Source organism: Lynx canadensis, chromosome B4 (genome assembly GCF_007474595.2).
Source record: "Lynx canadensis isolate LIC74 chromosome B4, mLynCan4.pri.v2, whole genome shotgun sequence".
Classification (NCBI taxonomy): domain Eukaryota; kingdom Metazoa; phylum Chordata; class Mammalia; order Carnivora; family Felidae; genus Lynx; species Lynx canadensis.
This window is the reverse complement of record NC_044309.1, coordinates 35,864,333-35,876,835: the sequence shown is the minus strand read 5'-3', so window position 1 is coordinate 35,876,835 and position 12,503 is coordinate 35,864,333. Positions and strand designations below refer to the sequence as shown.

Here is a 12,503-nt window from a genome sequence, read left to right as displayed (position 1 = left end):
CATCCCTCTCCGTCAGCTGCGGTTTGCTAAATTTTGCTGTTCCAGTGACCAGGTGTCTGTGCATTCCTGCATTACTAGACAGCGAGATCCTCCAGGGCAGACATCCACCTCCTAGCTTCTCATAGACCACACAGTGTCTTGTTCATGGTCACTATTCAGCATGTATTTGCTGAAGGAATGTGTGAGTGAATGGACAGGGGGATGAATGAGTGATCTGAGTACTCTTGCTGGGAAAGTGCAGTGGGATGGAAAAGAGGCTCCTGATGAAGCTGCCGGCCCAAATTCCCACAAGGCTGTCCCTTTATCTCTCTTTGTTGTTCAGACACTTGATTCTGAGAAGACAAGCTCCTGGACACTGGGAAAAACGTGTCCTCCTCTGTACCTACACATACACAGAGTGACTTTCTAGGATATGTCACTCTGGCAGAGCATATCCATCCTCCCCTTCTTCTTTAGGTAAGGCAATCCTGACTTGAATTACGGTAGCAATGTGTTCGCTAAAACACTACATTTCCCAGACTCCCCTGCAGCTGGGGCTGGCCAATGAAATGTGAGCAAAGTTCCTGAGTGAGACTTCTGGGAATCTGTTTAAAGGGAGATCTGCTGAAGCACCTCATTCATGGCTGTTGACCTCCCCCTTCTTCCTGTCTGGAAAGTGGACAAGAAGGCAGGAACTCCTATGGCCATGTTGTGATCTTGAGGATGGGGACACCTGGTGACCACACCATACCAGGCCTGGGCTACTTTTCTCTATTCTTTCACGTGAGAGAATAAACCTTTAATTTGTTTAAAACACTGTAGGGGCGCCTGGGTAGCTTAGTTAAGCAGCCAACTTTGGCTCAGTTCATGATCTCGCAGTTCCTGGGTTCAAGCCCCAAGTGGGCTCTATGCTGACAGCTCAGAGCCTGGAACCTGCTTCGGATTCTGTCTGTCTGTCTGTCTGTCTCTCTCTCTGCCCCTCCTCTGCTCTCAAAAATAAGTTAAAAAAAGAAAAACCCACATAAAAAACACTGTAGTGGGGGCACTATTCCTGACAGCAGAACACTATTCTGTGCTGATAGTTTCATTTGAGCTTCATCAGAGTGAATCAGTGCCTCAAATAGGTAAACTGATTTAGTTCCTGACCCTGCAAAGCCCAAGTTGAAACGCTCAAACTTGAGTACCCTTGTCAGTTTAGGTCCCCCAGACTGTGGCATAGCACCCAAAGCACAGCACAGCACAGCACAGCACAGGGTCTCCTGCCTCTGTCCACCCACAGCACAGTACAGGGTCTCTGGAAGCTCCAGGTCCCCATGCCATCTAGGTTTGCTCACAGCAGGTCAGGGCTCCACTTGTACAGGGGACAGTCCACAGATAAGCAATGTCCTTTGGACTGCCTGAGCTCTGGGACTGCATCCAAAGGGCCTGGGGCTTTCTGTGTTTCCTCTCTGTTATGAGGCAGGAGTGAGATGGGGTCCTGCAAGGTACCACCCAGGGCCTCCAGCAGGAAGCAGATGGGGCAGGTGGTGGCAGAGGGGGCAGAACTGATGAGTATTCCTGCTGACTGAGCAGCAGCCCTGTGCATAGGCTAATTTGCATTCCTGTGTGAAGCTACTATCCCCAGAGGGAAGGGAGGCCAGAGGGTGAGTGGGGGAGTCCTTGACTCTGGAATGGGGCAAATGTCTCACAGCCTTTTACCCAGGGACAGCCTCAGTTTCTTCTCTAAAAAATTAAGGGGTGTGAGGATTAAATGAGTTACCAGAGTGAAGTCACTGTGTGTGGCTCCTCATGAGGACCAATTTCTTTTTGTTCCTTACTACTGTACAGCCCTGCCTGTTTCCTCTGAGCTTCTCAGTCTCTTGACAAGTGCCTTTGGCCCCACAGTGGGACCAGGGAAGCATGTGGAGGAGTGGCCATTAGCACCACTTTGGAGAGAGGCACCCAGAGGTCCTCTGCTGTGATGGGTCATCTCTGGGGCAGGTGGCCAGCTGAATTTTTCTCTAGAGACACCCAGCATGAGCTGCCCAAATGAGGCTGCCCTGACCCCAGGAAGGCTCTGCTGCCAGAGCCTGGGGGAGCCTGGGATGTGCTGAGGCGGGTGGTGAGGGATGGGGGCTGGAGCGGCACGGTCAGAAGCATGAGCCAGGCAGGGAGGCTGGAGGTTTCTCCTGCACTGTGTCCACCGTACCCACTGCACTGGGAGTATGACTGGAAGACAGTGGGGAGCACTTGCTTGGTAGGTGTGTAGGAAGGCAGGGAAGGAGAAGGGGAAGCCAAGGAAAACAGGAGCTGAGGCTCAAGACAGGCACATCAGAGGCCCTGGTCTGAGGACAAGCTCAGCATTTTGGGCTGGGGGTAGAGGGGCGCATTCCTTCTGAGAGATTCAAGTCCTCAGGGAAAGACATCATGATGGGGCATCTGATTTTTTACCTTTGCTGTCCCTTTGAGGTCCACTTTGAAGCTCTCCTGTGTGGGTGCTACCCACAGGCAAATGACAGGACTTGGAGTCCCCAAATCCAGGGTGACAGATTCACTGTAAACATTACAAAGATCTATAGAGCTGTTGTCACTTTCTTGGCCCCAGCTGTCTGCTTCTCTTTCTAGGCCTCAACAGAGGGCTGTAATCCTGTCATCTGTAGTTCTTTATTAAAAGAATGAGCCCTGAGCTGGAAGAAAGGCTCAGTGGGACCAAATGTCTAATCAGCAGGACTGGAACACCACCAGGGCCAGGAGAGATTCAGGCTGCCCCTCCCTCAGGCAGGCCACAGATGGTGCCTTTGGGCATTGCACTCACATTATTTGCTGGGCAGGAGGGCCGCAGTGAGGAAGGGCTGGGAGGGACTTTGGGAAGAATCTTTGCATCCGGAGCAGTGACAGTCTTCTCTCCTCCGGTCCCTGGATGGACCTCAGCAGGGACAAGGAGTAGTCTGGACCTTCTGGCACATTAGCCCAGTTGGGAAAGTGCATCCAGATCAACAGCAGCTGGCATTAAGGCCTAGGAAGTGGCTCTCAGACTTTATCACACATCAGAATCATCAGAGGCCTTGTCACATCGCAGTTGGTGGGCCCCTCCCCAGACTTTCTGATTCCCTTAGTCTGGGTAGGACCCGAGAACTTGTATTTTTGTTAACTTGTATTTCTGCTGCTGCTGCTTCCAGTACCCCTGCCCCCCAACACTTGGAGGCTTAGGAGTAAAAAGGGGGGAAATGAATGAGTTGGAGGAGGGGCCAGACCATGTGGTCCTTGACAGCACTTGGGTGTGTTTGGGGAAGGGGAAGGGGTTTATGGTAGAACACTTCTGTAATGGCTCCTTGGTAGGTTGGATGTAGTAACTTGCTTCTAGTGAATAAAATATAGTAAAAGTGATGGGATGTCGCATCTGAAACTAGGTTCCAGGAGACAGTGACTTCCACCTTGTTCTCACTCTCTCTGTCTCTGGCTCTTCTTGGCTTGCTCACTCTGATGAACCAAGTTGCCATGTTGTGAGCTGTCCTGTGGAGAGGCCCATGTGGTAACTGACCATGTGAGTGAACTTGGAAGCTGACCGTCCTCTAGCCAAGCCTTGACATGAGTACACAGCCCTGGATGACACCTTCCTTTCAGCTGTATGACAGACCCTGAGCCAGAATCAGCTAGCTAAGCCACGCCCAAGAACTGTGGGACAGTAAGTCAGGTGGCTTTAAGCCACTACATGTTGGGGTAAATTGTTACATGCAACAGATAACTGTTACAGAGTTGTTGAATGGAGGAGTTAAAACAAAAAGCAAAAATGGATGGATAGACAGCTGATCTACAGCATCAGCACCCGCTTTCCACCACTGTGTTTCCACTCACCTTCCAGTCCAGTCCCTGCTTCTTCCAGGCCTCTCTTACCTTTAGGCCAGTTTGATTCTCCATGTAGCAACTGTGTGTTGTGCCTGGTGTGTGTGGTGTGTGTGTTGTGCCTGGTGCTGCTATACCATTGGTGCCTCCCTTCCTTCCGGCCCTCTCCTAACCTGACACAGCTCCGGTCACAGGATGAGAGTTGTCCAGAGTGAGGAAAGAGGAGCTCTGTCAAGACACTGCTCCCAGAGCCCTGGCACCAGCCTTGGAGTTTAATCTGGGGGTTGGGATGCCTGGCCTTGGCATTCAGCGTCCTAGAGGCATCGGTCCTAATTCCATCAGACTCAGCCAAGCGCAGCAAAGTGAATGAACTCTGCCCCAAGCAGTAACAGAGCAGCCTGGGGTGGGTGCCCAGGCCACAGGAGGACCACCCTGGAGGCTGGGGCTTGCGGTCTGCCACGCCCCCCAGAGAAGGCCTTATCTCCCTGGTCACTGTCACTGCCCTTCACTCGTATTTCTAGGCTCAAAGTCTGACTTTTCTGCAGCTGTTGGTTTTCAGGTTGCTAACCTCACCTTGCAGCCTCAGTTTTAACTCCAGGACAAAATGAGACTAATACCACTACCGGAGATGATGGTGGTGGTGGTGTGGGTCCCCGAAGTGGGGGAAGGGAGGCAGTGGAAGCACCGGAGTGTCAGAGGCCGGGGTAACCAAGCACAGTGGGGGCTTGCGGCTCTGGAGGAGCTTCTGGATGGTCCCAACCCTATTATGAGATTAAATTTCATTTCATTTACACCCTGCTTCATTCTATAAAGGATTTGGGATGGCTTATAAAAGTACATACAATGTTATGATAGTTGAGAAAATAGGGGTAAATAAGCTAAATAAACACATACTTTATAAAATATGTCTCTGTTTTTACAAATATCCAAAGTTGTACCAACTTGTGAGCAAATGTGATCTGGGTAGAATAGGAATGGGATCAGTACCTTTATCAAAGAGACCCCCAGAGCTCCCTTGCCCTTTGTGCCATGTGAGGATACCATGAGAAATCTGTGCCCTGGAAGAGGGCCCTCACCTGAACACATGGGCACCCTGGCTTCTGACATCTGGCCTCAAGAACCCTGAGAAATAAATTCCAGCTGTGGATGAGCCACACAGTCTGTTCATGTTGCAGTGGCCTGAATGGACTAAGCGGGGAGGGGACGTGATGGAGGGCAGTGGGGCGATGGGCAGCACAAGCGTCTGGGAGTCAGCGGCACGGCCTCAGCACAGGACACACGCTACCCTGAGGTGGAGTTTGGTCTTGCCTCTCCTCATCATGTGGGCGGATTCTCTACCAACCATGGGATGAGGCCAGATGAGGTACAGACAAGATAAGAAGTAACATTTTCGGGGCGCCTGGGTGGCGCAGTCGGTTAAGCGTCCGACTTCAGCCAGGTCACGATCTCGCGGTCCGTGAGTTCGAGCCCCGCGTCGGGCTCTGGGCTGATGGCTCAGAGCCTGGGGCCTGTTTCCGATTCTGTGTCTCCCTCTCTCTCTGCCCCTCCCCCGTTCATGCTCTGTCTCTCTCTGTCCCAAAAATAAATAAACGTTGAAAAAAAAATTTTTTTAAAAGAAGTAACATTTTCTCTGACCACCCAAGTGGAACAGTGTCTGAATTTTGAGATCTTGCTATATGGACTTGGTTTCAAGAAGAGACTCTGTTTTCTTCAGACCATTTACTCTCACCTGCTCTAAGCCAGGATTACTTCCTTCCCCTGGCTGTCCTGGCTGCCAGATGACTTGATTGCCCCCTAATTCTACTTCCCAATGCCTTACCTCCTGGGACCTCTCTGAGATCAGGATGAACCCGTTGTTGTCGATGACGAAGCAGTCCAGGTGCTGGGGAGAAACCCAGGAGGAGGTCATGGCTGGGCCATGACCCCTGGGTAACGTGCCCGTCCGGCGTTCGGGAAGGCAGGCCTGCGTGTCCAGTGTAGAGGCACGCAGTGTGGCCCAGCACTTCAGGGAAGGATGTGGTTGGGGGGTCCGTGGAAGAACTTACACTGTCCTGGCAGCTCTCTGGGCATGGCCCCTCCACAGTGCCGCACTGGAAGGAAGAGGAGAAATTGTAAACTGTGTATGCCTGTGCATGTGCATCTGTATGGTGTTGTGTGTGTGGTTATATTCGTATACTGATGTGGGGTTTATACTGTATGTGTTTGGTGTGTGTGTATGGTATATGTGGTGTGTATGCCATGTGTGTGTTGTATGTGTAGGGCGTCTGTGTGCAGTGTGCATGTGTGCACGTGTGGTGTATACGTGTGGTGTGATGCACGTGTGAAGCTGTGTTAGTGGGGTCAGGGCAAGGAGAAGCAGGCCCTTGCTGGCGGGTTCAGCCTTGTCTGAGGGGCCATGGCCACTGCAGCCCATGTGTGAGGGGGGCACTGGAAGCCTCATGGGGTGGCTTCAGAGGCTCCACTTCTTTGTGATCCCACCTGATGTGAAGGGTGCTGCTAGGTTATGGGGCTGGTGCCCCTTCCCCTCCCATCCCTTCCATCTTCATTCTGTGGTTTCCTAAACCCACTCAAAGGGAGGATGAAGCAACACACAGATGGGGGGGCCATGGCACAGAGAGGAAGATTCTGGCCAGAGGAGCTTGAGGAAGACAGTGAGGAGACCCAGGAAGTGGGGAAGAGCCCAGTGCGAGGGCTCCAGGCTCCGGGGAGGAAGAGCAGAGGTGGGGAAGGATGGGGTGGAGTGGGAAGCACAGGATGGACAGCAGTCAAAGCCTGGGTCTTGGCTGGAGGGACGAAGGGTGCTCTCTCCTCTGCCTGATGGGGCAGGGCAGGTGGGAGCATTGTGTCCTGCCCTTTCTCTGGGTCTGAGCTGAGACAGAGCCCCTGGTGAGGAAGGTCAGGAGTCCACATGCTGAGGTGCAGGGAACTGAGCCAGGCAGAGAAGGAAGGGATCTGGGACAGCGGACTGAGGGCCCAGGAGGTGGGCCAAGAGGCGGTGGGGGCTGCCCAAGGGAGCGGGCCCTCCTCATCCCAAGGTGTCGGCCAATCCTCTGGCCCTGACCTGGCACCTTCACACCCACCTGCCGGGTCGCTGCCCAGAACGTGCGTTGTAGGAACTCCAGCCTCATTTGGACTCCCACCGCTACAAGGAAGTGGGAAGAGGGAGGGCAAGACCATGGGCGTGTTTTTTGGGGAGGGGGTTGGTGGGAGGGAAGAGACAGTGAGAGAAAAAAATAGATCCAAGTCAGAGAGAGGAGGTGCATCAGCAGGAACTGAGGGGAGAGGTAGCATTGAGCTGAGTCAGATGGCAGTGTGCTCGAGAGCTGAGGCTCCTGTGGAGTGGGAGTGGGGAGAAAAGCAGACCGGCTGGTGGCTTCTGTCTCTCCACAGCAGGCAACACCAGAAAATGCTCAAGAGAAAGATGAGTCCCAGGTTCTACAGAACAATGAGGACAGCACTCTCCTCTGATCTTGGGAAAATTGAGGCAGGTGCACTAGGCACATCATTCTCCCTTTTCCCACAGATGGAAAAACAGGCAGAGAGACTGAGCCATTTGTTCAAGGTCATCGGACCAGAAGTGGTAGGCTGAGACTGGAATTCAGCGCCCTTCATGGAGCTTTCTAGATTTCAAGCCTGACATAACAGCCTGTCTTGTACCCCATTCCTGCTCAGGGTCTCCCCCACTTTGTAAGAAGTCTCTTTCCTTGCTGAAAGGTACAATCAGGTTTACCCAAGTAGGTTCCAGAAAACTAGAGATGCTACCAACTGGCAAAAGCTACTTTTGATGATGCCACGTCCAAGGGCCACCTGTGCCTCTTTGGTTCCCAAATAGCCTCAGAGGATGCGAGCTGGAGCTCACATGCTAAGAGAAATCTGAGGTCAGAGAACATAACAAAAAGGCAGGTTATATTGAAAAGAAAAGGAATAAAAAAACTAGGTCGACTTCCTACTGTCTGGTATAATAATATTGAAAATTTTGAGTGCCAGTCACCTTCACATCCATGAGCTTATTTCATCCACACAGCGGACCAGTTCTATTCTTATTCGGACTTCACAGCTGAGGAAATGGAGGCTTGCAGAGGTGATGTGCTTGCCTAAGTCACCCAGCCCCTAAAGGCAGAACCGGGACTCAGCTGGGTCTGTTCCTAAGGCTCTTAACTGTTCTCTAGTCAAGCACTCTCCCACCTGGGGCTGCGGTCCCCTCATCAGCACAGTGGGCGTGGATCTGAGCTCCTGACTGTTATACTATATTCATGAGACATTCTAGGCACCCCAATGACCACTCATTGGAGAGATCTTCCATTGTGACCATTCTGACTTGCCAAAACTCAGCAACAGGCTCTTCTAAATGGGCTGGAGTTCTAGAATGGCACAGAGATAACAGAATTGTATTTTTTTTTTGTTTTTTCAATATGGAATGATCCTAGACAAATATTATGAAAAAAAAAATGAGACAAGGAAGGGTCAAGGGGCCAGAGTTCTGGCCCTGGGTTTGCCAAGGCTGTGATCTTTGGATTTGTTTCTTCAGTTACAAAATGAGCCATGATTATACTCGCCCTAGGAAGGCAGAATGAGTATAAGATTGTTGAGGCTCAAACAGATAATGGAGGAGAATATTATTTTACACTAGAGCCTTGGTTCTCAAACTTTGGCATGCATTAGAATCATCTGGAAGGTTTTCCCCTGTCCCTAGAGTCTCTCATTTAGTATGTCTGGCGTGAGGCCTGAGAATTTGCAATTCTAAAGTGTTTCTAGATGATGTTGATGCTACTGGCCCAGAGACCATATTTTGGGAACCACTGTTGTAAAGCAATGCTATCTGATTGAACTTTCTGTTCTAGACCTGCACTGTTTCATACAGTAGCCACTAGACACATGTGGCTATTGAGCCCTTGAAATGTGGCTGGTATGACTGAGGGCCTGAATTTTAGATTTTTAATTTAATTTTAATTAAATTTAAATAGCTACATGTGGCTGATGGCCACCATACTGGACAATGCAATTCTAGATACATGAATTTACAGATGATGAAACCAAGGCCCCGAGAAGCCCCTCCCCTTCTTTGGAGTCTCATGGTACTTCTGTGGCTGGAACTTTGGCTAGCCTTCTGGAACAGGTTCTATGATATGGGAACATTTGAGTTCTTTGTGCACTTCTTTGAGCTGCAAGGTCTGATGACTAAGAGGAGGGGTGGGAAGGGCGCAGGCACACCCACTTCTTGGTGACCACACCCTATCCTCCCTTCCATGCTTCCCTCTAAACTTGCAGGTGACTTCTTACTCTCTCTCCCTTTCTTCCTTTTAAGACCACCCATGATATTCATTTTAGACCATTTCTTTCACCAACAAAAGAAAGCTGAGTGAAGGAAGAAACTTTCTAAAAATTGTCAGAGAGGAGTCACACTAATGCTTAGAATGATCAGATCTTTGGGCCACTGACCCTTGTCCTTGGCTTCCATAGTCAAAGAGATTTCAGACAATTCCTAGAGGAAGACCCTGCCCTTCTACCTGCCTGCTCAGAGCCAATTCTCATGGAATCATGACATTCCAGAGCCAGAAGAAATTCTGTGATTCTAACACAGAGAGGCTTGAGAGGGTGGGAGTTAGTTTTTCCCTAATGAAACAGGTTTTTGAGGCTCTTGGCTAGAAATGGGAGGAGTGGGGAACCAAGCAGATTGTCTCTCCCCTAGGTTCCATCTCACAACTGGACCAGAAGCTCTTCTAAGGCGAGCTCCAGGTCCTTTGCATCTGGGTGTCCTTTGCAGAATTGAGGACATTCCTACTGCCTACATCTCCACTTGGGTCACCAAGAAGCATTTCAAACTTCACATGTTCACAACTGAACTCTGGCTTTTCCTCCCCCAAATGTGACCTTCCTTGAGACTTTTCCGTTTGGGGCATATTCCACTTAATCGTTCTCATGTTCCCTTCTTCCATCCAAGTCCGGCAGCCCTTATTCCAAAACACTGTAAGTCTGTCTACTCCACCCTCTGCTGCTACCACCCTGGGCCAGACCAACATCCCTCACTTGGATTAATGTGCTAGATCCCTAAGCAGTCTCCCTGCCTCTCTGCCCTCCGTTCCCCAATAGCCATAGCAATGATCTTTCTGAAGACCAAGTCATGTCACTCCCTTGCTTAAAACCTTCCAGTGCCTTTCCACTGGTTTTGGAACAAAATCTAAACTCCTCTGTAATATGGCCTCAAAGCCCCACAGGAGCCTGCCCTGCCATTCTCTCTGATTTCAACCTGAATCATCTTCTCCCTTAAATGGCTGTGCATCAAAGCTGTGCTTCCTTCCTGGAATGCTCTTCCCCTAGAACTTTACATGGCTGGCTCCTTCTCATCATCGGATTTCAGCCCAAACATTGCCTCCTAGAGAGGCTTTCTCTGACCTCTCCAGACAGAGCAGACCACTCCTTCACCCTCCACTCTCTATTTCATCACTTTTAGTTTCTCAGCAACAGATTTATTTTATTCCCATTTATTGCCTGCCTCACCTTATTAGCATGGGGGCTAAAAGTAGGGAAGAGGGAGTGAGTTCTGATCCCTGCACCTAGTATAATACTTAACATACTGTGGGGCTCCATAAACATTAAAAAAATTTTTTTAATGTTTTATTTTTGAGAGAGAGAGAGAGAGAGAGAACACAAGCAGGGGAGGGGCAGAGAAAGAGGGAGACACAGAATCCGAAGCAGGCTCCAGGCTCCAAGCTGTCAGCACAGAGCCCAATGTGGGGCTCAAATTACAGAACCACAAGATCATGACCTGAGCCAAAGTAGGAAGCTTAACCAACTGAGCCACCCAGGCGCCCGTCCATAAACATTTTTTTAAGTTTTTAAAAATTTTATTTATTCTTGAGAGAGAGAGAGAGAGCAGGGGAGGGGCAGAGAGAGAGGGACAGAGAGAGAATCCCAAGCAGGCTCTGCATTGTCAGTGCAGAGCCCGACGCAGGGCTCAAACTCATAAACCATGAGATCATGACCTGAGCTGAAACCAAGAGTCAGATGCTTAACTGACTGAGCCACCCAGGCTCCCCACCATAACTATTTTTTGAATTAAGTAAATATTTGTGAATTCCATTGAGTCAGCCACTTGACTGGGAAGCAAATTCTACAAGATCTTGCCATCTCATCCCTTACCTTTAGGGCTTAGGACTGAGCTGAGCTCCTTCCTCCCATATGGAGCCTGGACTCTTACAGATCTGGACTTGAGACCCTAGAGGTTTAGCTGTGCTCTGATTCCCCTGAAGGCCTAGGAGGGAGCCCACTAAGAAACAGGGACTTTAGGGGAGACAAAAAGAGCTTCCTCATGGTAGGATCTGCTAGATCCTGACAGCAGGGGCTGGTATAGAGTGGGGGAGGTAGTGAGGATCACGGGAGCATCTTCAACAACAAATCGTCTGTTCTGCTGTTCATCATTTCAAATCCTGTTCAATTCCTGCCTTACAACCCAAACTGTACTTTTCCACCCCAGACACTGCGAGAGTCCAGGCTTCTCTCCTGGGAGACCTGCCAAGGTGGCCCTTGGGTCCCTGTTCTGCTTGCTCGGGTGGTCGACTGTCAGAACCTCACTGGACGCCTGTCTCAGGGGAGCACCAGGGGGTCACCCCCCTCCTAGTGCCTCCTATAAGCCTGCTGTGTGCAGGAGATAATACTTCATGGTATTATGTTTGCAGGCAGGCACAGAACTAGTGGTGAAGAGAAATCCAAGCAAAGGGGCCATGGGAATGTGCAGCACTGGCCTCTCTGGGCTGCCACCCCCAGTGGGTTATTAAGAGACCCCCTCTTTTCTGTGCGTGATTGGTCCTTGTTTCAGAGACAGACGTTGGACCCCAGGTCCCACTACAACCTGACAGAGGCAGAGAAATGATGCTCCTTCCTCCTGCCCCTAGCAGTGCCTGTTCTTCTCCCTCCCCTGGCCTCCTCCTGCCTTTCCTCTCTCCCCTGCTTCTGCACAAGGATCTCTCCTCCACAATGATCTTGTGCCTTCCTCCGAAGCAGCTTTTCTTTAACATTCCCTTGACTGTCAGACAACCTAACAAAAAGCCTCAATAAGGCCACAGGCAGCAGATGGCTTATCAAGATGTACCTATCTGCTCGGGGTCCTGGCTGTCACCTCAGTGCTGCTTTGTCATTACAGATGGCAAAACAAAGCAGCTGTGCGCACACACACACACACACACACAGAAATGATCCCTGTTGGAAGCCATTCTCCCAGCACCTCCACACTTTACCCCCTAGCTCTCATAGCTACTTTGTCCTTCCCCCGTCTCTGCCTTGATAACTCAGCCTGGAGAGCGTTTAACTGATCAAGAGCTGTGAGATTAGGAGGGGCCCATCTTTTACCCTACAGGCTGGTTTTCCAGCAGATGCTCAAGGTCATAGAGTGCCAGTAACAGAAGGGAGACCCAAGATCTCAATCATTCTCCCTCCTCATTCTATAGAGCAGGAAAATAAGGCCCAGGGCTGTCAGGTTCATTAACTAGCTAATAGCTAGTTAATGAGCAGCAGAGTCTAGACTCCGGGTCTCCTGATGCCTAGGCTTGGGCTCTTTCTTCCCTTCTAGCCCTGATTCAGCTGACAAGAATGTACTGGGGTGTGGGAGAGGCAGAGTCCATTTTCTGATACAGCTCATAGTATATGAAAGAAGATAAGCCATCCCACAGAAAGCTGCTGTACATTTTCTGTGATATGAACCGCAA

The 12,503-nt window shown here is 50.4% G+C and overlaps 1 protein-coding gene across 1 annotated transcript in view; it reads right to left on the bottom strand.

Moving 5' to 3' along the window:
• Nucleotides 1-12,503, bottom strand: part of CACNA2D4 (calcium voltage-gated channel auxiliary subunit alpha2delta 4) — a 111,576-nt gene that overhangs the window by 9,144 nt on the left and 89,929 nt on the right. The window contains exons 27-29 of the mRNA XM_030322829.1: nt 6,882-6,943; nt 5,847-5,891; nt 5,621-5,683 (exon numbers count right to left, since the gene is read on the bottom strand). Of these exons, the coding sequence (XP_030178689.1) occupies nt 5,621-5,683; nt 5,847-5,891; nt 6,882-6,943 (170 nt within the window). The remainder of the gene's footprint in view (nt 1-5,620; nt 5,684-5,846; nt 5,892-6,881; nt 6,944-12,503) is intronic.